The sequence below is a fragment of the Micropterus dolomieu genome, linkage group LG13, assembly GCF_021292245.1.
Source record: "Micropterus dolomieu isolate WLL.071019.BEF.003 ecotype Adirondacks linkage group LG13, ASM2129224v1, whole genome shotgun sequence".
NCBI lineage: Eukaryota > Metazoa > Chordata > Actinopteri > Centrarchiformes > Centrarchidae > Micropterus > Micropterus dolomieu.
In genome coordinates, this window is record NC_060162.1 from 27191725 (window position 1) to 27218166 (window position 26442).

Consider the following 26442-nt stretch of genomic DNA (forward strand, 5'->3'; position numbering starts at 1 on the left):
TACGTAGGCTGATTATAAGTAACACAGGGAGGGGAATAACAGCAAGCTCATCGGACATTTTACTAAACATAAACATTGTTCACGAGTCCCGCCCCTCGAGTCCGAGTCAAGTCTGAAGTCACTGTGTGTGCGAATTACGTGTGACTCAAGTCCGAGTCTCAAACTCGTGTCCCCATCTCTGTACTGAGGTCATGATGTGGCCTTTAGTCTCTGAATACTTTCTGACTTTCTCATCATGTCTGTGGCACTCATTGAGTCCCAGACTAATGTTGTTAATGTTGTTTCTGCTAAAGATGTAAATCCACAAGCATATTTGCCTTTTTTGTGGACTATTTTAACAGCAGATTAATGTACATGTTCAGCATCTGGATTTAGATGATTTAATCTGAAACATAGATGTTCATTTCCATACATCAAGATAAAATTTGCAGCAGTGTGTTTACATTGTCTGAGTTCAGTGAAGCTTGTTTAAACATACTGTTATATGTACAGTAACAGCAGGTGCCACTAGGCAGTTAAACAGAATTTTTGACTGAACAGTCTCAACAAAAGCTGCAGAGCTACAGAATTGTTGATCATTCGCTGTGGGTCTTTCTCTATAAGCGACTTCTATTACATTCTCTGTATGTGTAGCATGAAGTGACTACAAACCTTTATTTCGTTACACAACCTTGTGTTTAATAAAATTCAATCCCAATTCAAATCCCAGTCATGACAAGTTACTTTACATTTTTGGCGGGGGAATAAAAGTGCCTGCCAAATGAGTAATTGCTGTATGGTGCTTTCAAAGCACCATAATCTGACCGCAGGCCAGATATTATTGCTGGTGGGCAGTTTTGGCAATGTTTGTATAAATCTATTATGTGGTTTATAATGCTGTGGTGCAGAAACAGTGACAATGTTACACACTCTTGGGGCCATGTATCGCGAGTTCTTGGCCAACAACCTTCTTGCCTCAGTAAGAGAATTGAAGAGGGGTCGTGGCTGGGTCTTCCAGCATGACAACGACCCAAAACACGCAGCCAGGGCAACTAAGAAGTGGCTCCGTAAGAAGCATCTCAAGGATGCTTCTTCTGGAGTCTCCAGACCTGAACCCAATAGAAAATCTTTGGAGGGAGCTGAAAGTCCGTATTGCCCAGCGACAACCCCGAAACCTGAAGGATCTGGAGAAGGTCTGTATGGAGGAGTGGGCCAAAATCCCTGCTGCAGTGTGTGCAAACCTGGTCAAGAACTACAGGAAACGTATGATCTCTGTGACTGTAAACACAGGTTTCTGGACCAAATATTAAGTTCTGCTTTTCTGATGTATCAAAATACTTATGTCATGCAATAAAATGCAAATGAATTATTTAAAAATCATACAATGTGATTTTCTGGATTTTTGTTTTAGATTCCGTCTCTCACAGTTGAAGTGTACCTATGATAAAAATTACAGACCTCTACATGGTTTGGAAGTAGGAAAACCTGCAAAATCAGCAGTGTATCAAATACTTCTCCCCACAGTATGTGTAAGCGAAGCATTCAATTTTGGCCTGGGCGGCTTCTCATAGCTGTCCGTTGTGAGTAGTGTTGTCGTTATAGAGTGACGTCTGCAGAGTCAGATTCTCAAGTGGTACTTTCCTAAACATTACTAAACCTAAATCTATTTATTAAGAGATTAAAGACTGAATAATTAAATATATTACTAAGTGTAAACAAAACTTATTCTCAACCTTTCAAAATCTAAACTGTCACAAACCTAAGCTTTCCTGTGGAAGAGGTTTAGGGCCACATGTGAAAAATGTATTTGAATTCTGAGTTTAAAGTTTAAAGTTTAAAGTCAGAACTCTGAGAATTCTGACTTTGAAGTTAGAATAGAATGAAAATTTTGAATAAAAAATTAGAATAGAATGATTTTTTAGAATGAATAGTTAGAGTAAACCCAAACTTTCTTGAACTAGACATTTCAGCCTCCCGGTACTTCCACTAAACAGTTAGTTTCATTTGGTCTAAAATGTTTAGTCACTGTTTCCTCCTGCCCTCAACCAGACTTTGCAAATTTGTGTTTTCTTACTTCCTTTTTTATGATCTAATCACTGTTTGGTTGGTGGCGTCCGTCAGGCTGGCAGGCAGCAGATGGAGGCTGACATCTCAGTATGGAGGAAGGAGACGAGCTGTCAGATAGTTTATCCTGCAGCCTTGTCCTCCACTAACAACCAGCTCACCACAGGCCTCATTCATCCGCCTCGTCAGGCTGCAGGCAGCAGCTGGCAGCTCGTCAGTCTCCATACAGAGGAGACAGTGGAACCAAACAGATTGCTGTAGAATTCCTCAAAGAGTCATCTCTCTCTCTGCTGTCCTAAAGTTCAGTATGCCCACAAAGAGACAAAACATTTTTAACATCTCCACAATATAAAAAGAACCCCACACCCATTACCGGAGGTATGCTGAGTTTAAAACTGCAAAAACAACTTCTCAAGTACAAGTCATCAAAATAATAGAATCTACAGGGAAAAAAAGACCTGAGTAGCAAGACAATAGCATGACTTATCGGCAGCCATCTCCAGTGGCAATACCCGCACTTTCCACCTACGTTGTTTGGCATCTGTGGCCAGCTGAGTATATTTTTGCAGACCACATCTTCCCAGGCGGTGAGTTCAGCGATGATTGCGCTCTTCAGACTGCTGGAGTATAAGACTGAATCTGATCTGAGAGTCATGGTGGCTGTGTCTGGTGGGAACATTAGACTTGTTGTTAAGGTCAACGGCCATCTTCAAGTCTTGAGCTGAAACCTTTTTATATACAGTCTATGGCTGAAACTCAACCGTGTTGCGGAGGTTGTTAGGTGTTGCTGTCCTGTGCATAGGAAATGAAAGTTTTTCCAGCTGAGAGAGGAAGAGAGTGTTTTAGCTTTTCCTTCTCCACAGTGAACACCAAACGTTTCAGGACTTGGTTGTGCCTTCATGTGTATCCTCGCTGACTCAGGCTTGTTTTGCAGGTTTGTGCTTGAGGTTTACCAAACCGCTGGTTCAGGTTTTGGGGAGTTGGGAGCACGTCATGGCTCTTACAAGGAAGGCTCTAATTTTGCTTCCTGCAGACATGCAAACTCTCTCTCTGTGAACGTGACAAAAGAGGAGGGAAGACTAAATCATGCCTGCATGTGTGCTGACTCAGCAGGGATGATATTACATGAGAAAAGTTGAACTACAGGAGAAACGTTTCTGAAAGTAACACAGAAAGCCAGAGAGCTGCACTGCATTAGACTCTGTAATACTTATAGATTTTGAATTGTCACCTGCCACCTGAATTTTGTGTTTCCTTTAACATACATAAAAACATTTCCAATGCAGGAAATTAAGTGTTTAATGCTCAAAATTTTCTGGGGGAGGACCCTGAGACCTCCCTCCCAACTCATTTTGCCACTTGATGATTTCTATTAAATACTGTTAAATTGTCGTCACATCTCGTACTCATGACAGCATTATGTTGCATCGCCGCATCTCGTGAGCTAAGTGTATCGTCGCACCCCTAATCTGAGCCCTTATGTCCCGACTACTTTTCAACACAAATCCTTGCGTGTCAGTATCTTTCTCTTGTTGCTGACAAATGCACGCTATCTATACAACATGTAAGCTTTAAAACAGACCCATCTTACTCTGTCTCTGTGCGTTTCTCTGCTTGCGTATCCTTCTTACCTTTTTAACCCCTGAACGGTTTGGATGCCTATTCCTTTTCCCAAAGCTCTTTCCAGCTGATTTTCCTCTTCTGAATGTTTCCATTAGTCCACTATCCGTGTTATGACTGAGACACTACTTTGACTTATCTCACCATATCCTGTCGCTGCAGTTCCTCCACCACTAATTCTCACCTTTGCTGTTATCGTTTGGTGCCAATACGACCTGTTCTGAATCTCCCGCTGTAGCTTAAGCTAATATTTTGCAAAGCATTCTGCTGCTATTCTGCCGTCGCATCTGTGTGAGTGTAAGATGGCGATGGTACAGTGGATAAGACACATGCCTCTGGGTTCAATTCCCACAGCAGCAAATTTACAAATGTGTTCCTGAGCAAGACACTTAACCCCTAGCTGCTCCAGAGGTGCGACCTCTGATCAATTTTAAGTCAACTAGAGGACCAGTCCTGGATGTTACTGTAATGTTATTACTTTTCCCAGTAACTAGTAGTGTAAAGGATTACTATATTTGATGTTTTGTAAAAAGACTGAATAATGCTCTTATAAATGCACGTGCAGAAAAACAGTTACGCTATCATTAACGGAACTGTAACAGCATTGTTGGTCTATTGAATTGAATCTAGAATTAGTTAACTAACGTTAATGTGGTGGATCAATGAATGTAGGATGCTGTGTGTGTGTGTGTGTGTACAGTAGTAGCAGTTCCTGGATGCTTGCTCATGCATTTAGGCTGATACAGTACATAACCTACGATCGACAATGGTTTTTTTTTAAGTGAGCCTGAGAGGATGTGGACCACTTTTGGTGTCCTCGCTGTTAATAATATTCTGTAATGAATGAGTTTTGGTGATAGAACTGCACATAGGCCTATGTTCATTGTTATTACTGCTACTGAAAAGCCTCAGCTTTCCATTATTGTTAATAATAGATGCAACTTGCACTGTGACCCCCACCCCCCCTCCCCCCCCTCCCAATCGTGTACTAATCAATGAATATTTCTTTAAATACTATTAAAATATCTTGTAGTCTTGATCTCGTGACCCCAATATTCTGGATTGTCACATCTCATATGCTAAGTGTTTTGTCACAACTCTAACCTGAGCCCTAAAAAGTCCCCACCCCATTTGAACACAAAGTGACGCCCTTTCCCACCTGTAACTGTCATTGGCTGTTAAAGTCTTTGCGTTGTTGATAACACATAGCCTAAGCAGTCCTTCAGAATGCTCCCTATTACATGTACATGCATATTGTATGTAGTAGTGAGTGTAGTGGCGCTTATGGGACGTCACGCTGGGACGGGGGAGTATGAGGCTGGGAGGGAAAAATCATAGTATACTCACTAGAAAAAACTAGACTACACTACGCCGTAGTGTCATTAAATTGTCTATATTCCTTCTCTTCAACAATATATATTTTAATGTCCTTTCCTCAACATCTCCCTCAGGACAAAACTTTTACATTTTTACTGGCCTCAAAGAGGTCTCAGAAAATTGTTTGGTCTGTCCAACGCTTTCATAATGCAGCTGTTATGACCATTGCACCCTGTAGGGGATGCTAGCAGGACTTTCCTCTGCTTTCCACTGTTTATTCAAGTCTCCCTCCCTCACCATTTCACTTGCACACGCATTATTTACCAAACACATACATCTGATGAAGAAATTCATGCATAAATACTTATAATGTTTTTGCTTTTGTATCAAAACTTTATTTATCAAACAAAAAGAATGCACCATTGAAATAACATTTCTATAAAAAAGGACCATGGGACTGTTCTACAGTGCATTACAAAACCAGCAATTGTATACAACATTGTGGATAGAAACTTCGCTTTACTTCATCTGAGATACATCAACATCATCATCATCATCATCGTCATCGTCTTAATCTTCTTCATTATCATCATCATCTTCTTTTCTCTCCTTCACTCAAATGAACAAAATGTACACTCTTAAATATTGCAGTCACTAAGCTAATTTGGTTATAATGACTCCAGGATTGGACATTTTATTTAAAGGACAGAGACAATCTGTATTTACTCAGAGCCGTCCGACTGTCGGCTCCTCTGTTGAACAATGATGTTCTGGAAATGAAGTAATTGTCTGTGTGAGAGGAGATAAGGGCTGTTTTAATTTGGCCCCTTTCACCCCGATGAGATGAGGTCCAAATCATATTTTAGTTTTTTCTACCCCATTATTTTCTTTTTGTGAGCCGTCGGCCAGAAACTGTCTGTGCTGGAGCTGACAGAGTCGATTTCACACCGACATCAGGCCACTTTCAAAGTCAGAGCATCCCTGACCAACCTCACTTCGTCTTTTTTGACTGTGTAATTTGTCCCTTTTTTGATCCTCAGTGGTTCCCACACAGGAGTGAAGCGCCCAAAGAAAGAAGTTAATGAAGTTGAGTTTCCCTTTGAAATGCGGGAGCAGAGCCTCCCCAGTTTCTACCTTATCAGGTTGGTGTTTCTGAGTTTCACACAGTCACCACAGGGTGAGTCTTTACAGAAGACAAGGTGTTTGTGAAGGACCATCCTGGTGTGTCTCTGCATGTTATAGTCCTTTCCTGCAAAGCAGCATCACTCTTTACGTTGATTTCCTACCTTCCAGGCTGCCAGTTTTTTGGTCAAAAATATATTGTGGTAATGCATCTGTGAGCAGGGACTGTTTTAAAAACTCTCCATGGTGGTGCTCTCCAGTGGAGAACTCATCATCATCTGCTCCTTATTAAAAAGGAAAAAATTATGAAAGTGGATTCTTTCATCATTTTTTGTGCATGTCTGCAAACCACGTTTGAGCCTGACCAATTTTAGATTATCACACCTATATCACATCGGTCTGCAGGGTTTTTTTTAGTAGCCAAAAGCATTTATCTGACAAACTATGTCATCAATAATACAGACTAATAATCAAACACAGAAGACAAATAATGAAACAAAGACAAATGACAATGGGAATTCTTAAAAGTTCCTCTACCAGCAGACCTCCCTGTCAAATCTCTGATGTCAGCGCGTCTTTGAATGCACCAAAGGAGTTTTCAAAACAGTCACTGCTCTCAACTGCATTACCACTGACGAACGATACTGACTAGAAATTGACTGTGATGGAATTTCTATCTCAAACAAGAGTCTACAAAAAGCAACTACACCTTAGCTCCACCCAGGCTCTGTCCTCTTTGCCCTCTGTTGTTGAGGTGTTCCAACAACACAGACCGTAGGGATATGTTGGACATTATATACGTTATAGTTATAAAGGATAACTGCATAGATGCGATCAATCTACAGATTCTAGACTGAAAATAAACAGTGGTGGTGACTGTGTGTCCTCAGAGTGACGAACCATTTCAATGTGTCCTTAAGAAATGTAAATAACCCTTCTACAATATTATTTAAAAAAATACAGAAACCTTTTAAGGCAATAAAGGAAAAAAAAAAAACGCTTCGGTCCTCTTTTCATTTTGTTCTTTGCTAAACTAAATTTACATTTGCAGAAATATCACATGGTTATAAATAATAGTTTTAAAGAGCACTCGAAATAAAGTGATAATAATACCAATACCAATAATAATAATAATAATATATTAAATTTGATTATAAAAAGTTACTACTACTCTAGTGGAACTGTACACTGTAAAAAAGCAGCGTTCTGTAATGTAGTTCTGCTGCAGCGACGCTTTTCTCCACAGTAAAATACACATGTAGAACCAACAAGAAAAAACAAACCCCCCCCCCCCAACATCTGGCTGTTAGAGGCTGGGGTCAGACTGTTGAGGGGAAGCCTTCGAGACGGAGACAAGAAGTTTGGTTTGAGATTCAGTTTGTAAACTTTAAAAAAAAATCCCATGGCATGTGAGTTCCCTTTTAGTTTCCCTTACAGCTGACAAAATGAAAGAGGATATTCTGTATTTTACCTACACTGACTGATGTAGTTGATGTAGGTTTATTAACGTTATGTTTTGGGGGGATTTTTTCTTATTTTTTTATGTTTCAGTCCATTACTTTATGTAACTGTTGTGTACAGTAGTAAGTTCCAAATGAATCTTTACTGCAGTACCATAACTTTGTAAGATTATTTTCATTATTTCATTTGTCGATTATCTTATGAGTAATCGTTTGGTCTGTAAAAACCATCACAGTTTTCTAATGCCCGGTGATGTCTTTAATTTGCTTGCTTCTTCTGACAACTTCAACACTTCAAAACCCACAGTTGTGCAGAAAGGCAGCAAGTGTTGGCCATTGTTGCTTGATTAATCGATCATCACAATTAGAGCGGATTCATTTTCTTTTGATCAACTAATCAACCCATCTCTTCAGCTCTACAAACAAGTCTCGAAAAGTTGATTTTCACTTTAGATGTGAGTGGAATGAATGGACTAAAATATGCAAAGTCCCTTATACAATCTGCAAATGAGTAAATGAGTCTGACAAGCAGGTGAAGAACTGGCCCTCTGCAATTGGCTGCTCTTTGGTGCCAGAGGATTGACTTGTGTTTACTGGTTTAAATACAAACAGAGATTACACAGATGTCATTTCCCTGCAACTGTCTGGGGAAAAAAAATGAAAAATAATCTTTAAGATCTGCTCTGAAGTGGCACAGCTGTGTTGTTTCTGCCAGCTTTCACAGAGCAAGTTAAACTAGTTCCTAATGTTAATGTTATTAACCCTGCCCCTGCAAGAAATCACAGTTTTAATATTTGGTTATTGATAAAAATCACATTTTCTTTGAACAAGCAAGACAACTTGTTTCATTAATTAACTATTTTCAGTTTGCTGATCTGCCTTATTCGTGCTCATGTCAAACAAACTTCTATAAAATGCTGAAACAAGGCAAAATGAACTGGGAGTGAGTAAAGCAATCTCACTCAGCTGACAGAAGATCAGACTAAGTGACTTATGAAGAGGTTGTTTTTTTTTTTTTGCAGAGTCACTGAGAAAGCTGGTTGGGAATCTTGCCCAAAGACATTTTGATGGACACACTGGCAGTTGTTTGGATCTCATCTGTGATAGTTCAGGTACAGGGCGATCCTTGTCACCAGTAAATTAAGCACATCTGATGTGTCTGCTTTCAGACAGCTGCTGAAATGCCACTGAAAGAAAAGACCCAGTTTTCTTTTAGGTCTCTGTTTAAACGGGACACGGCCCATTTTTTCTTTTTCTTTCCCTGTGTGTCGGCTGTGCAAGAGGAACAAATTAACATAACAGAGAGCACATTTTAACATTTCACAAAGACTTCAAATAAAGTGACTAAATACAGGGGAAGAAAAATAACGCTTCAGTGAAAAGTAAAGGCACGTAGGATGTCTTTTTTATGTCGACGGCAACAACAACAAGGGCAGATGAATCATAGTAAATAAAATGTTTAACACAGTGTGGTGTCCAGAGACTGTTAGCGTGGTAGGTGTTTATGACAACCCAGAACAGAAATACCTATTGTATTTTAATCAGACATTCTCAAATTATGTGGAATTAAGATGACCACAATCGTTCAAAGTAAGTTTTGACAGCTGCAGGGAAATGGCACCCAATAACTGATTTAATCACCTTAAAGAATTGCTTTAAAATGTGTTGACACAGACATGCTAATAATAATAATTACACAGACTGACTGATTTGTCAATATGGAGGTCGTCAGATGTCCGTTGTACACTGAACCAAACTGGTGCCATTCCATGTTTTAACTCACTAAATATAAGACTAGAACTTTCCCTACTGCTGATCTTTTCTAAATCCTCCATCAGGTTTCACAGTCATTTCCTTTTTTAGCCATTTGCTTCAGACCATGTCTACGAAAATCAACTTGCAGAGGACTTGAGGAAGGTTACACTTTCCTCTTTGCTCTTAAAGCTTAAAAGAAGCAAACATGGATGCCATGATGATAAGGATGTTTGGCCATTTCCTGCACAGAAGCAGGCGAATCTCTGAGTCACCAACAGGGAAAGCTTTCCTGCTGTCAGTTGCAGAACATGATCCCATAACGTTGATTAAAATGAAGTTCCCTAAATGTTGACAGTGTAGGATTATATATCTGCAGGGAGTGTCAACTAGCCTGACATTGAGCGACAATTGTCATTTCAATTCCATTTCAGTATTTAGTTTAAAATAGTTGGCCATTTTTTTATGTTGTTTGGCCTAACCAGTCAGCAGTGTCCCATCCCTGTAACGGTTCCTTGGAGCAGTTATCTATTTATGCCGGGAAGAATTGTCGATTTAAGAGTTGTTGTCTTTCTGTAAGTCCACTTACAATAACCTGTATAGTGACGTTTTTTACATTGCTATTTTTCTGGCTCTGATGATGTCACTATTCTTGATCCCACCTGTAAGGTTATGATTTGCTCCACTGAGCACAGAACGAAACCTATTTGAATCTGAAATGTGGGCGCGGATTCAAAGGTCTGGAAGTTTGATGTCTATAACTGAGGGAAGGAATCAGTCTAAGAACTGATGGATGATTTAGAAACTGATCAGTAGAAGTCTTTTAAAAATATAGTTTATAATCAATAAGCTAAAATGTGTTAAACCACCAGTATGACCATTTACCCTGACAATTTCCTCTGCTTTCATCTTTCTTCCCTTTTGAAACTGAAAACATGAAATCTTGTGTCAACAGGCTATTTAATTTAGTATTTACTGCTCAAATCAGATTTTCTTTCTATAAATCAAATTTCAGACTTGCCCTACAGCGTTGGATCCTGTCTGTCTGCAGCACTGCTGTGCTTGCTGAAGGAGGAGAAGAAGTGCTACTCGGACAAGAATGAAAGCACTCGGCTCAGACTGGGTGTATCTGCCCGAACACAGTGATGAGTTTGATCCCCACGCCGCCTGCTTGCATGCGTTCCTTCACCTTTCATCCCCCAACTCATTCTACAGAGACGTTACCTTTCCATCCCCTCCGTCCCCAGGACTTTTCCTCACATCTGTAACGGCCCAGTGAGCGTGAGCTTGAATCATAATATTTGAAACGGCGTTATAATGAATTCCCGGCCTCATTCCTCCGTGCCCTAGCTCGCACATACAAACCACCTCTGAATATCAATTCACCTCCTCTGCCTCCGCTCTCTGTCTCCCTCAGGCTTTTTCCTTTCATCGCAGAAAGATAAAGGTCTGAAAATTACAATATGGTGACTGGGGTGACACAGTCAAATATGGAGCATACTGATGACCTGTTTTTCCCCCTCAGCTGATTAATGAATCATTTATCATTTTAAGTTCCTGCCATTCTGCACACTGGCGTATTCTGACTCCAAATCTGATTTTTTGCTTTAAACGGGGGAGGTAATTCAACTTATTCCCATCTCTCTTGATTGAGGAAATTTGTAAAAATGAGGGTTGGTGTTTTGAAAAATGGATTGCTGCAGTAGAATAAAAAAAGAGTTCCTCACCCAACTGGCAGGACACTTAAATTGTCTAAAAATTACAATTTTATTACTCAGGAACAGATTAACTTCTTAGGACTTCTTTTTTTTTTTTTCCTTTTTTTTCTTTTTTTACAGTGCACACCTTGCTCACTCTGCTTTACTGGGGTTTCACAAATTTATTTTCTCTCAGCAAATGCCTCCACAAAGACTAACAAAAAGAACCCCATCATCCTTAACAACTCATTAATTCTCACACTAATTCTCCAAATCAGATTTTCCCCCCCTGCCGTCAATACAAATGTAGTAGAACTGGTCTCTGCACTGTGGTCCTGACTGACCTCATGTTACAGAGGTCATCCTGAAACCACAACACTGCAGGTTTTGCTCCCTCACTGCAAATTGTTTCCTCATTCCACATTTTTAAAGTAAGTAAATACCAGTTAATGAATTAATTTTTATTACAATTTGTGACGCATTCAAAGGCGGTAGATTATCAATTTTCAAGGGGGCTCATGACCTTTAAAGTAGCTCTCTGGAAATGTGTAAAAAGAAACCTGATTAAACAGTTCTGACAGGACAGCGAATGTAAAAATATACTTTGTGGAATATGCATATTTCTGTTTCTGTTACTTCTTTGTATTATTTTTGTATAAAAACGCCCTGAAGCAAACTTAAAGTGAAGCTGGCGGTTTTGCAGTTTTCCCATGTGGGCAATCAAGGTCGACAGAGGTACATGTGTGTCCCAAACAGTATATGGATTTTTTAAAAGCAGGCCAAAATACAACACACTCACCTTCAGTCAAACACATACTGAGACTGCACAAAGTGCAACAAAACAATGGAAGCGATTATTCTCATTGTCATCAACATCATCGGCTGGCCCACTACCATCTCTAATCTCAATAAAAAATATTAACTTGATCCTCGATCTTGTTGCCGTAACACCTACTTCACAATCTACTCTTCCACCACAGTAACACCAAATTTCCATTCATTCTGACTCTTTGATATTTTGTTGTTGTTCTATTTTATGTAAATAGATTAAAGCCTTTGTTGCTAGTTACATACAATGTGTGTTAGATGGATTATTATTGAGCTCCCGATTTCATGATCTTGTTATTTCAAGATAACAAACTTAAACAGTTTGTTATCTTGAAATAAACAAGATAGAGTCCTTGAAGATAACCTTGGTCCAGAGATAAGAGTTTAATCATTTATTAAGTAATAATTTAATAAACCGCTGTCTTGTGATTATGGCATTGTTACCTCTTTCCCAAGATGCTAAATTGTGTTTTGCCAGTGTTTCTAATTAATTTACTGTAACCTTGCTTTGGTGACTGTGCCTTTTTGTGCCTCTTTTGTGAACACATGAATAGGTGCCAACCAGCAGGGGACAACGCGATGCACTGAAGGTGACATCTACACAGTACAACCTGACGCACTGTGAACAAGGTGTTAAGATCAAATTTTAACACGTTACTAAAAAACACCAATGATCATGTACCATTCAAAGCCAACCTTCATTTGTCCAGGATGGGATAGGTCCTACCACTCTAAAACCAGATTTCTTGTCAAATTTGTTCCGTCATCTTACTGCTTTCCAATGACGTCCTTGTTTGGGACTGAGACAGACTTGAACAAGGAGCAAAAACAAAAAAAGGTTACAATAAGCTTTCCAAGATGAGAATTTGGCAACAACATGAGTCCTTGTAGCTAAAGATTGGAGTTTGTCTGGGTCAGAGAGAGTAAAGGCTTGGTAAAGAGCAGCAACAGACTGTGGGAGTCTATAGAGGTTTCTATACAGTCCTGTAAGAGTAGAGTCAGCCAGATCCAGATCCAGATGATTCAGACTGGTCTAGTAGGTTCTCACACATGTTTCTATTCAGCCAAAATCTACTTTGTAATCCCTTTATTTTTTAATGAACCTCAGGGTCCAGAGGTGGAAGGGCTGCATGGGTCACGTCTGATGGTCGGTTCAGTGAAACCAGACGGTTTTGTTCCAGAGGGAGAAAGAAGAGAAGAAAGAGAGATATCCAGGATCCATGTGTCAAAAAAAAAACAATACTTTGGTGGCTGAGGATGTGTTATCTATTTCTTACTCTAGGTACTGGTTGTATTTTCAAATCATATACACATCCTGTGACTGACAAAGTTGGAATACCCAAACAAAAAACAAAATATAAACGCGATACTTCCAACAGCGATCATGAAAAATAAGTGAGGTACAGTCACAGTAACTGAGTTGCGGATAACTCAGCGGAGGAGGACGCTAATAAATACCACAAAGAAGAGAAACAGGAGGGATCTTATAACTTTGTCTTCTTTTTTGTGATAATCCCATCATCCTGTATCATTAAGTCAAGGCGCTAGGCATTGTGTTTTTCTAGTTTTGTGTTTGAGGTTGGAGAGTCTGCAGGGGTTTCAGTTTGAAGCCCCTCCACCCATGTCCTGTTCTTGGAGTTGATGCTGTGCTGCTGTAGTGTTTATCCTTTGTTTAATTTCCTTCGATCCGGTCCTGGTCCCAAACAGTAGACACTGACCGAGACCAGTAGAAACCAAACAAACTCAACCCAGCACAGGTGGATGTCTGCACAGAGGCATCTTCAAACCCAGATTGACCTGTTGCCGCCCTTAGTGAATGGACAGCAGGTGATATCAAGGCTTAAAGAAGGGTTCCAGACTGGACCATGGTTGAGGGCTGGGCTGGGTTGGGGTCAGAGGTTAGAAGGCGGAGCCAGTAATGGCGTTGAGCTGCTTCATCAGCCCTTCTAGACTCGCCATCTGCTCAGAAAGGTCGTCCTGCTCGTAAACCTGAAAGGCAAAAAAAAAAAAATGACAATGACCATGAGCTGAAGGTGTGTTTTTGAAGTCTGGAGTTTGGGATTGCAGCTCACCACCATCTTTGTTTGTTTTTTGGAGATAAAAAATCTTACGTTAAACCAATTGCTAAAGGGAAAAATCCAAATTTACATGTAGACCAATCATTAAAGATCAAGGACGTAGCAGTTGGTTGGTGGATAACCTCTGCGACAAAGACGATATTTCCAGTAGCTACTTCACAATGAAAGCCTTCCGGTCATTTGCCAGAGGAAATCTTTTAGCTTAACACAGCAAAAGACTGCAGCTCTGACAACCGGACAAAACACAGTGGATCAGAAAACAGTGAAATTAGATGAAGGTCATAACAGAACTGTAGGAATGCAGCTTAACTCCTACTATCCACAACTACTAAACTACTGAAAGCTGAACATAATAAGCCTTTAAAAAATACAGATTCCGCTCTCAAGTAAATTTGATGATTCGCAGGTCAAAAGACATCTACATTAAACCCAGGCAAAATTTGGTTGAAAGATAAATGCAATGAAATACTTAAACGTGATACTGATGTTGTTAGTGAATGCTAGCAAAAATAGTACTGAACAAAAATCGTCGTCCAGTATGACTGCCACTTTGGCTGACAGTAGACACACAGGAGAGATGTTCCGCAGTGCTTTTGTGCTCCTTAACTATGACCAGGACGCAAATCCATTTTTACATCACAGAGGATCATCAAAGGCAAAATTGAGGAATGTGACCTGGATGGTTTCACTTTTGAATCCATCTAGCCTGAATTTAACCCGGACATCTACGTAGATGTCATGAACTATTAATCACCACATCAGTGCTTCCTGTCACCCACATGACCACCACAGTTTACTGGGGTGACAGTTATTGTCATAGTTTGGCCTTACTGTGAGGGTTCAGTGGGCATTAGTATGCTGTGACTCAGCTAAAACATGCTGAACCAAACCAGTGAAGAAAGGACGTAAAACACATAGTTGCTACCAACTGTTTCTACATTTCTGTGCTAACACAACAGTACAGTACACAACAATTTGAGTGGTTACTAAGGAACTTTCATGGTTATCGACCAGACATCCCTTTCTTTGTATAGTACAACATTTTACTTTATAACTTTTGTGTTTTTTGGAGTATCAAAATTCCTTTAATAACTTGTGAGTAAGAGAGTCCATAGATTATATGTGCAAAGTTTGGTGCATATCTGACTCTCAGCCTGGGAGGGGTTATAAAAAGGAGGTTTGCTTATTTCATGATATTGCAACAAAAGCGCCACCTAGTGGCCGATTGGTGCCAATGTTTGCACACAGCCTCAGTGGGGCATGGGAAAGTACTGACCCAAGTTTCGTGTTAATCGGACAGACCTAGGTGGAGATATGACATCACTTCCTGTTTTTCCTGTAACCTACAGGGAGTTGTTTCCTTATAACGTATAACAGACTAGGAGATCATTTATTAATGATTCATTAGGTAATAATTATTTAATATACTACTTTCTTAATGAGTCGTTCTTGATTTACTCCAAACTGGCTGCTGGGTAAAGTGGTACATGACTCTGAGTATGATTTTTTATGTATTTCTTTTACATTCAGTGACTCATTCATTCATTTTCAAGTCAACTCACACAAAAATGCAGATATCTGCAGATACCTAATCTATCACAATGAACGTCATGTCTGTTTTTATTTCTTTGAAAGTTCAGTTATTGTTGCATGGCAGGGCAGTGCAGACTGTTCAATCTGCACCTGAATAAAATAAAAAGTGATTTATGTTGGCTGTGATGGATTATCTATCAGCAGCAGGTTTCAAATCTCTGTGAGTTGACTGAACTGAAACCAATGGCTGCCTGAAGGAAGGAAAACAGAATTAAAAGTTGGAAAATGATCAGGAATGCAACGTTCACAGGATTTACAGTTAACGAGCTAAATCAAGTGTAAAACCAGTGATAATATCCATGTTCTCCAACTGTGTCACATCAGGCTTGATAACAGTTTGCCTCCAAGTCAACCACATCAAACACATTAGACTTGTTGCTGTCACTGGCCTGCATTCATTTCAGGATGCACACACAGTGTGAACGGCAACACTTCTTTCCTGCAGAGATTCTGTGATCACTGTGTAATGTTGTGTTCGGTCCAGCTGTACAAACTCACCTCTGAGTGAGCCAGCTTAAGTACCTCCATTTCTGTGTATGTGTGTGTGACAGTCAAGTGCACATCTCTCACATACACACTCTCTTAGTGTGTTATATTGAGCGTAGCCTTCATGCAGAGTTTGACTTTGTAGTTGGAAAAAAAATATTCAATATTCTCCTCAGAACGCTGTGGAAAACCGATAAAGGCTCAGCGGAAGTATTCCTCACACTTACACTGAAAGGTTTGTGTCCATGCACACAACTTTCTCCATGTACTTAACTGCATTATCCCTGTACAAAGTCGATGTACGAATCCTTCATTATAATGCACTGATCCTGCATAATTATCATGGTAGAACTCCAGTGAAAAAGTCACTTATTAAAGCCCTGTTACCAAATGCAGGTACAGTAAAAACACAAACAACAAAACCTGCACTTACTAATGTATACAACACTTGGTATTGCATGTACAGCAAATGTGTCTGATCCAGATTTGAAAATCAGATATCAGTCTGGTCCAGTTAAAGCTTTTAACCTGACCAGTCATGTTGGATCCATTGAGACAACTTAGCTCCCCCTCCAGTCATATATAGATTTTTTTTATATCGCCTCCATTTAAATGATCAGTGGGGCCCAATTACAGCAGAATTCAGTAACAGTTAACAAACATCCTGCATCCACCAGCCGCAGCCAGTCCACTAACAACCAACAGAGAGCTAGGTCATACTTTCACAGCCAAAGCATATTAAATTAATAATCTTGTAAAAGATTTAAAGCAGTTTAAAATATATTTCCACAACACAACATTTCTGATGCTTCGTGTGTGATATGTTCTTCTTCTGTGTTATTATTCGAGTGAGTACTTTGCGGTAAACACTTTACTTTGTGCTATTTAGTATTTATCATGAGAATACAAACAGTGAATAAATGGATTATAACACACTGTCAATATTATGTGTTAATTAATGTGCAGTAAGTTAACAATCACATCTTTTCCAATGAGGACATATTTTATATTACTATAAATAGTTATTACTATTGTCATTCAGGATCTGTTTATATATGAGCATTCACCCACAGAAAGAGTTATAGTACTCGATAAATACATTAATGAACACTTATATCTGCTTAAAACTGCATTATAGTGCGTTAAACATTCATAAAATCTTAATATACTGATTATAAATGCTAAACAGGGGACTTAAATGACCTATGCCAACTTTAAGGGGGTGTTATGGTTCACACTCGCTAAACTATATTACACATTTAAATACAAAGATTCCTTTTGTTTTACTCAGACAGACCTAAATGGTGAGAAATATACCTAATACCTAAATATTTTTTTGTGTAATTTAATCTGCGATGGTAGCCTACTGTTTATTACATGTTTTTGTTGAAATCAACATTTAAATAATGGGTTATAAAAGTCTTTAAAAATGCCTTTTCTGCTCTGGATCCTGTGTTTTTAATTTTCAACTGTGCCATTTCAGCAGGTGACATAAATCTCTCTTCATACATAAAGACATCATTTTAAAGACATAAATGCTGTGGAGATTCACATTACAGGAAGCAAAAGGACACACGGCACCTGTAAAGTTTCCTTTATCTGTGAAATACACACAGAGTGTGACCATCTGACCTCCTCCACTTTAACTCTGAATGAGACCATGAAAGCTCATCTAGAAACCCCACACTGCCAGGTACTTTCCACTTTCCACAGACAAAAAGGCTTCTGTAAAAATAATAAAAGTGTAGAAAATCTCAGTGACCTCCTGATCTCATTTGTCGACCAGTAGCAGCAGAGTTTAACTGAGTCTGTAAACGCTTCATCAATGGGATAAAACGGCCGTCGATGCCCCATGTTTCTCTCTGATATCCTGTTATCTCTGTCGGCCTGCTGACCTGATTCACGCTCCTCTTTAATCCGTCGGAGGTTCATCCCAGAACCTGTGAAGAGCACATGTAAACTCCGCTTCACACTGACACAGACAGAGCTTACATGTCTCAAGGTTTCCACCCACATATTCCAAAGGCTTTCCTAAAGTTGGTCTCTGAAACTCCTACATGTTAAACTGTTAAATCTCTGCACTGAAGGATCACAATACAGAATAACTTGTTACTAGTGAAAGCTGGTTCTGAAGGAGAAGTTGTTCCAAATTTGTGATTACCTGGAGTCAGCTGCGCCAGCTCTTCGCAAGTTGGCTTAGTTCTAACAGAGGCGTTTACTAAGGTGAGATTTACGCATCACTACATTAAAACAAAGCTGCACCACCCAAACTAAATCTTACTTGGAGATGAGTTGTTACTCGATATTTACACCCAATAACTAAAGTATAAATTCTGTGTATCTAACTGAACCAGCTAACTGACAAAGCTAATGTTAGCTAATATCAGACCGTTTACAGAAGACTGAACAGTAAAGGAAGTAATGTTGTTCATATTACCTGTTCATATATGACCTGGCGATGCTGTTTATTTTACTGATTATTCTTATTTTCCAGTCCCCACCAGAGTATGTTTTCCCCAGTCAAATGTTGACATTTCTACCACTGTCCAGTCCTGGTGTATATCTACAAATGTATTAGGACCAGCTGTAATTCCAGTTTCAGATATCTCCAGTTTAATTCTGCCAAGTCATAATTCCAGTTAAAGATCTATTTAGTTCTCCTAAATTCAAGACACAATCTATATGTTCTTTTTGAGATATCTTCCATTAAGTTTTAACTAGTCAGAATGACATAGATATCTAAAACTGGAATTCTGAACATTATTTAATTGTAGATGTCTGTTATCAAGTTATAGATATATAGATATTGATATCTCAAATTGGAAATATCTAACTTTCATTCTGCAGAGTCAAAATGTAATTACAGATATCTTGAATTAGAGTAGTGACAAGATGAAATGATGTTGCAGATATCTGTTACTGCAAGATGTGGGAGGCAGGAGCCACATTGTTTTGTTTCTGAGCTACTAATGAAACGCAGCCGTCGGTGTGGCGAGATGGAAAGTTCTTTTGAAAGGCAGGGGCCTGGAGGGAGTGAGGAGAGGATGATAGGAGGGACAGTGGGGCAAAATGAGCAACACAAATAAGTCAAACTGAAGCAGCAGTCATAACATTATTAGCTAACCTGTTAAATGACAGGAAGAGAGTAAATGTACTGATTTTAATCCGCACCAGGATTGTCTGTATTACAAAATAGATCCAATACTGAGCTACTTACTAATACGACTACTACCACAAGGTGTAATAATAACCATATATATATATATTAATAATAATAACTGGAAGCAAGTAGCTCAGATTAAAGCATCGAGACACTTTCAAAGTGTTACCTCAATGAGTTTATAATAACTGTGTGTATAATAAATGTGTTCAGTGACCTTCCCCACTGTCAGAAAGCCTGAACTTCACAACTCTGAGCTCTACAGCTGATATATTTTGAATGTGTGTGAACCTCTGACCCGCTGTTCTGATCAGACTGAGGCCAGGAGCAAACACAGTTCAGAAGGCCCTTTGTCCTTCCTTCTTATGTATCAAAACAAACACAGAGCATAAAACACGTGTTTCAAACCTGGAGTTTGGTTTAAGGTTTTAAGATTTATTTTATTTTCAGTCGGAACCAATGGGCTACAGTGTAGGACACTGTAGGAAAGTCTGAATTACTATCCATCTCATCCTCTCCAACTGTGCAGCATTAAAATATGTCACTGGTGTAACAACATAATAAAAGGCCCATTGTGCATTATTCACTCACACTGCGTGTCACAGTTCATTAACTAGCACTGTGTGTGTGTACGTGTGATAAGCCGAGGACTGATGGTAAAATACTAGATCAATTACAGAGATAGAACAGCAGATGAAGAGAAAGACCTGCTGACCTTTAACACCTCTTTCTCTCTCCTCCTTATCAGTTATTTTGCTCCTGTCCTGATTTTCTTGCTCTCACCTCCTCTCATCTTCTCTATCTCTCTCCTTCCTTCTATCCTCTCCTCTGCCCTCCCCTCTTCTTCTCTCCTTTCCTCTCTCCTGTCCCTGCCTCCCCTTCCTGCTCCTCCTTGTCTGTCCCTCATAAAGCAGCCCTCTCCGCCCGTTGTCATGGCTACCCGCCTTCCCTTCCACATCCTCTCCTCTTCTCCGTTTTTCTCTCATCGCTTTCCTGGTTCTCAAACTTTTTCCACGTCAAGGACACCTAAAATGACACAAATTAGACCAGGGACCCCGTTTGATAAGATTCTGTCCCAGGATCCCCCATCTGATTAGATTTTTGCTTTTAGATGTTTTGCATCTGTATTACAGAAAATGTATGAAACCCATGACCCAAGTAGTCATAAATTCTGTCATTTTGTTGCTTAATTTTTATAAAAAATAAATTATTATTTTTGCTCTCCTCTCCTCTGTTTTTGTTTCATCTCTTTCCTCCTGCTCTTTCCTTCTGTCCTTCCTCATCCTGGAGCATCCCTCCCTCTTCCTGTTGCTACAGCGACACCTCCTGCTCTTCTACCCTTTCCTTCCTTACACCTCTCCTCTCCTTGAGTCCTTCTCTCCCCTCTCCTCCCCTGTCCTCTCCTCTCTCCTCGTTACCATGGCAATGCCTTCTCCTGTCCAACTGTCATTGAATCTCATATGAATATTTTAGTCCCAACGTCCACTCATTTACCTCTCTACTTGGCATCTTCTGCCTCCCCCTGCCTCCTCTCCTCCCCCTTACTTCTCTCCTCTCAGTCAACCTCTTCATCTCCTCCCACCATCCTCACTTCCTATTCTCCCTCTTCATCCCTCCATCTACCAATTATCCCCCCTCATCCCCTCCCCTCTCCTCTTTCTTTTTCCTCCCCATTTTCCAGTCTGCACATCCTCTTCCTCACCCTTTTCTGTTTGTTCTTTTTTCCTCACCCCCTTCTCCTCCTGTTTTCATGACTCACCTTTGTCTCTCCTCCGTCTCCCTCCTTTCTGTCCTTACTTTCTTTCTTGTTCACCATCTCCTTCCTCTACTCCTCTTCCTTTCTGCTGTCCTCCTCTATGTTTCCTTTTCTCCTCCCCCCACCTCCCACCTTATCCTTTCTGTAGTCTCTGTCTGCTCTTCTTCTACGTCCCATCGCCTCTTTTTGTCCTCCCTCACCCTCCTCTACATCCCCCTTCTTTCTTTTCTACCAGAAGTTTCGGTGGAGGTGAAGTGTTACATTACTTATTACATTATTACTAGTTATCATAAGGAGATCACATAGCCTAACTGTGTGTGATATGGTAAAGACAGTTCAGAATTACAAAAGATTTGGGGAATTCTACCACTTTCTCAGAGTCAGAGACTGCTACATGCCTTAGGACAGATCTTTTTATGTATTTGTGTGATCTGATTTTATGTCCCAGTAATATTAGGCTATTTTGGTTCAATTGTGGAGTCTCTATGGAATTAGAAAACGTAGTCATGATTCAGGCATCCAGGAATTGAGCGAAACTTAGCAAGTAAACTGAGGGGGGGTGGAGGGATGTCTTCTCCGCCGGGCAGGCCCACAGTCCCAGATTTTGAAAAGCCCTGTTCCATGCCCATCTTCTCTTTCACACTAGTTTTACTGCAGTTACTCCTCTCCCACCGCCTCCTCTCCATCCTATATTCTCTTCTTTCCTTTTCCCTCTCCCCTCTTCTCTCTTATTCCTCTACCCCCTCCTCCTTATCATCTTCTTCTCATTTGTCTCCCTCCTCTCTTCCTTTGCCTCAGTCTCGGTCACTAATGAACTCTGTTTTATTCTGCAGCTGAATGGCCGCCGGCACACTGAAAGGAAGGAAACAGGTGTAGTGACAAAGCTGAGCAGGTGTGTGTGGTATCTGTGTGTGTGTGGATACCTTCATCCCACCTCTGTCACTCTCATCTCAGTCGGTTCCACCATCCACCTGCCTACCTCTCTGTTCTCCTCTTCTATTTTGTATTTTCTGAATCTGTGTTCTGCCTTTAGTCTTCACTGGATATTTAAGATTTTTCTATGACTCATGTTCGTACATCTGACACCTGCTACACTACAGAGCTGTAAACCAGTACTCCAACTCATCCAGCTGTGTCCATTTCAGTTTAGAGGCCGATGACTTCGCTACATACTGTAATTTATATATTTACTGAAATTTCAGCAGTACCAAAAAATCAAGCAGACCAGCTGTTAAATAGCATTTCTTTAGTTGCCTATGAATGTATCCGGAGTACTGTGATGACTGAGCTGTATTTCTCTTAATGACATGATCCAGTTGCTCTTCTGAGTTGAGGTAACGTTAACTATGATGACTTGTGATAATAATTGGAAAAAAAAAAATTCCAACCACAAAGCAATATTTTAGTGGAAAAAGCTATCAACGTGTTACATACAACCCATCTTCTTTTTAGCATCCATGTTTCCACATTACGGCTTAAAAGCTGATGAACACCCAGAAATCAAAAGAATGACTTCCCAACTCAAAAGAATTGACGGTACCCCACGGAACTTGACTATTATATTCAGGTGGGACACTTTGTCTTGAAAAGTTGAATAATTTCATAAATTATCAAAAAAAATCATACTAATACTGATAATAAACATTTTTTTGAGGGAAGTGTGGCACCCTCACTTGGCCGCCCACCCCTGCCTTCAGGTGGGCAACCACCAGTTGGGAGGTTCTGCTACTTCCCCTGTTCTATAAATATATTTGATCATATTTATGGAAGAAGGCTACCTGGTTTCTGATTTGATGCAAACTGACAGCCCCATGTTAGCATGTTGTCTGATAAATTCACTACAACATACATTTCCACAGAACTAATTGCATCAGTACAACAACAATCATGTTACACTCACCACAACACAAATACTGTTTTTATTCACTAATTATTTTTGATAACCTCTACTCTGAAATGTTTTTGTTAGCTGTTAAGGTACCGTCAGTGAAACTTAGCACTTCCTGCAGATGTTTCAAATTAAAAGTCTGCTGGAGGGTTTATGCAATCTGAGCCAATGTAGACTTTTATTGTGAAACTTTCATTGATTGTAGCTTAACAGCAATATAATAAAACTGCATAATAGAGGAAACAAACATTTGTTAGTGAATGCAAACAATACTTGGGTTTAAAACAGAAACAGAGTGGTGTGTTTAGCTTGGCTCTGTTGCTGTCTAATGGTGCTAGAGCTGTGAAAATGATTTTATTATTACATTTATAATTAGCTGACACTTTTATCCAAAGCTACTTAAAATTGCTATTAATGTCAGAGGTCGCACGCCTCTGGAGCAACTAGGGGTTAAGTGTCTTGCTCAGGGACACAATGGTGGATGCATTACAGTGGGGGATTGAACGCGGGTCTCTCACACCAAAGGCATAGTCTTCTCCATTGTGCCATTATTTCACATTTAAAATTCGACAGTAGATAAATATAATTGGATAAAAATGTTATGTCTCCAAAATGTCAGCTTTTAAGGTGACGCAGGCAAACAACCTCTGATAGAGAGACACAATGAAACCATGTCTAGGATATTAGAGAATTTACAAAATCATCCTGTTTTTGTTGAAGTACTTTAGCAGAAATCTCAATGAGCCGTCACTTTCTCTGCTGTTGCTGTTCATACAGCGTGCCCCACCTCCACTAGCATCCTCAGTCCACAGTCCTCTAAGGGGGAAAGTTATTATGATCACCCCTTACTCCCTGCTGTGCTGAGCTGAGTGTTTCCTCTCATGGAGTGAAGAGGTCAGAGCCTAGACGCCAAATATCAAATCTACACATCTACAATCATTACTGCTCCTGTGGCAGCTAGTACTAGCAAATATTAATTATTTTACTACAATTACTATTACTACTGCCTTATTGATATGCAAATTATATTAGTATGCAAAATGAGGTTGGTAGTTGTACCTCCAGACAGTCTGGAAAATAACATGTTTGTCAATTAAAGGTTCATTCTCTATAATTCTGGCTTCTGTAGTAAGTGACACTGTGTCAGTTGGTATTATGTGTTAGTATCAATTTATCCATACCAGCAGGACTGTAACATCATTTGACCACTCTGAGGCTACAGTTTTTGTGTCTAAATCCAAATGCCAGTCAGGACCTTTAAGACACAGCAGTTGCAGATCCACCTCTGTTCTCAGGCCTCCTGAACACTGCAGAGTAACATTTATGTTGTTTCAGGAGCATATGAAGTTTGGGACACACTCAATTTACTGAGAAAGCTCCAGATGGATTATAAGATGTGGAACATTTTTAGATTTATACGAGTTGTAGAAAACCTCCGCATCTGGACTGAAGTTAATCCTAGACGCTAAGCTCAAAGACCACTGATTTTATCAATTTGTTCTCACAGCTGTTTCTGTTTCATGTTTCCCGTGGCAACGGCTACAGTAAAAAGCTAACAATCTTATGAAATGACGATGTTCTCTAAACCAGAGGTTTTCAGAGTGGGAATCGAGGGAGCTCAGCGGATGGAAGTGAGAAAATATGACATAAGTTATCAAAAGGAGATAACACAGCCTAAATGTGTGTGATCTGGTTAAAGAGAAAGTTCAGAGCCACAGACGTAAGCATACTTGCTTAGTTTCTGTCAAGGGCTAAAGGGGGTACCTTTATCCACTGAAATTTAGATTAAGACATAAGACCAAATCCAACAATGTCAGTGTTTGTCATGCACACTCTTTGGCCCAATGATGACTTTCAGAACAAAGAGAAAGTTTAGAAGCATACAGATGACATACCGCTATACACAAAAATTCAAAGTATAGAGGATTTGTTTATAGTGTGAGAAAAGAACATTTTGTATAGTAAAAACTAAATCAGCAGCAGTTGCCACAACATTCACTCCATGTAGACATACGTTAGCAGCTGAATCCTCGGCAGGTTTTGTTCCTCCCTCCTCCGGTAAGTCTGGCGCTGTAGGGACTGAGACTGGCAGCAGAGGGGAGCGAGCCTTACCGGCCTGACCCAGAGAGGCAGTCTTCACCTGGGGTTTCGGAAGGCTTGCACCTGGGCGAGACAGAAAGAAGAGTAAAAATTATCATATAAACTTTGGATCAGAAAAAATCTGATGCTCAACATTTGAAACCTTGCTTTGTTTCTGACATGGTGATCTCATAAATTTTTCTAGTTTTATGGAAGTTCTTTAACAACAGAACTTCTGAGCAAAAACAAAACAAACTTGGACAGCAATTAAGCGGCAAGTCAAGATTTGAAAGACAAGTTAGCCCAGAATAAATTCACTCAGCCGAAACAGAGAGAGAGACAGTGGCAAATGTAATTTCAGAGAGACCATAATAGCTGCTATTGATTCATCTAGATGACAAGTTTACATGCAACTAAGTGAACCACTGAACAGGAAACAGATAAGAGGCCTGAGCCATCGGGTCATCTGTCTGACCATCCATCAATCCATTCATCTATTCCATTGTTTAGTTGTTGTCTGTCCATACATTTCTCTGAATGTCTCTGAATTTTTCAGAACCATTTTTAACTAAATAACTTGCACAAAAATGCAAACCAGAAAATAGACAAATGAGTGAAAAAGCAAGGAAACAAATTGACCAGAGACAAAAGAAAACAAACATCCAAGCAACAGAAGAAACACATGAATGAACAAGAAAATAAATCAATAAATACATTTACTAACTGCTTTCTCTCCACGACAGAAAACAACATTCAGGAAGTCAAGTTTAAGGATACCCCTCTCCAAGGCGAGACAAAAAGTGAAAGAAAATAACATGGAAGAGGAAAAGTAGGAGACAAAGAGAGGTATGTCTGTTTTTTGATCTCCTCTCTAATTCCCTGAACAGCCTTGTGATGTCTGAACACATCCTCAAGGCTTCGTATACCCACAAATCCCCTCCTTCTTTTCCCTGCTTTGCACTCCTTCACTTCCTGATCAATAAACATCCATTCTCCTCCCTGTGAAACAAAACACCTGGAACAGACGCAACAGCAGTACATTACATCAAAGAACAGATTTAAGCGTCCTTTAAAGTCAACAGTCTTCATGACACAGAGAAATTAAGCCAGTCAAAGAGGAGACAAGTGTGTTTTTACTCTAGCCATCCTAGTTCTTTTTTGAAGTTTAGAAAATGGAAAAGTGAGGTGTATTCCAAAATCCACTGTCCACAAACCCAGCAGAGAAGAAACTTAGAGTTTCTTCTCTAAACATAGTGAAAGAATATGTTGTTTGTCACCACCTTCAATAAAAATAAAGTATTTTCTGTCGCCTCTTTGGCCAAGCCATAACTCACACAGCCACTTGTAGTCGTTGTCTAGTAGGTCGTTTAGGCATTTGAACAATCGACTGATGCTGTCATTGTACCTCATGAGGACACCCTCCTTTACCTGTATGCTAGTTAAGATTTGCAGTACCTTAAAGAGGTGGTATTATGGTTTTTGGCTTTTCCTCTCTCCTTTATTGAGTTATATATCTTTTATATATATATATTTTATATATCTTTTGTGCATGTTATAGGTTTG

At 39.7% G+C, this 26442-nt stretch overlaps 1 protein-coding gene and 1 long non-coding RNA gene across 2 annotated transcripts in view; one reads left to right on the plus strand and one right to left on the minus strand.

Annotated features, from left to right (window-relative positions):
• The first annotated feature begins 1961 nt into the window (after positions 1-1961).
• On the plus strand, positions 1962-13041 carry LOC123981438. Its single transcript, XR_006827767.1, has 6 exons — positions 1962-2630; positions 6021-6122; positions 8585-8674; positions 10330-10595; positions 12394-12469; positions 12948-13041. It is a non-coding gene; the product is annotated as an uncharacterized LOC123981438 (long non-coding RNA).
• Positions 10189-26442, minus strand: part of dcc (DCC netrin 1 receptor) — a 370318-nt gene continuing 354064 nt past the window's right edge. The window contains exon 31 of the mRNA XM_046066250.1: positions 10189-13828. Within this exon, the coding sequence (XP_045922206.1) occupies positions 13739-13828 (90 nt within the window). The 3' untranslated portion in view covers positions 10189-13738. The remainder of the gene's footprint in view (positions 13829-26442) is intronic.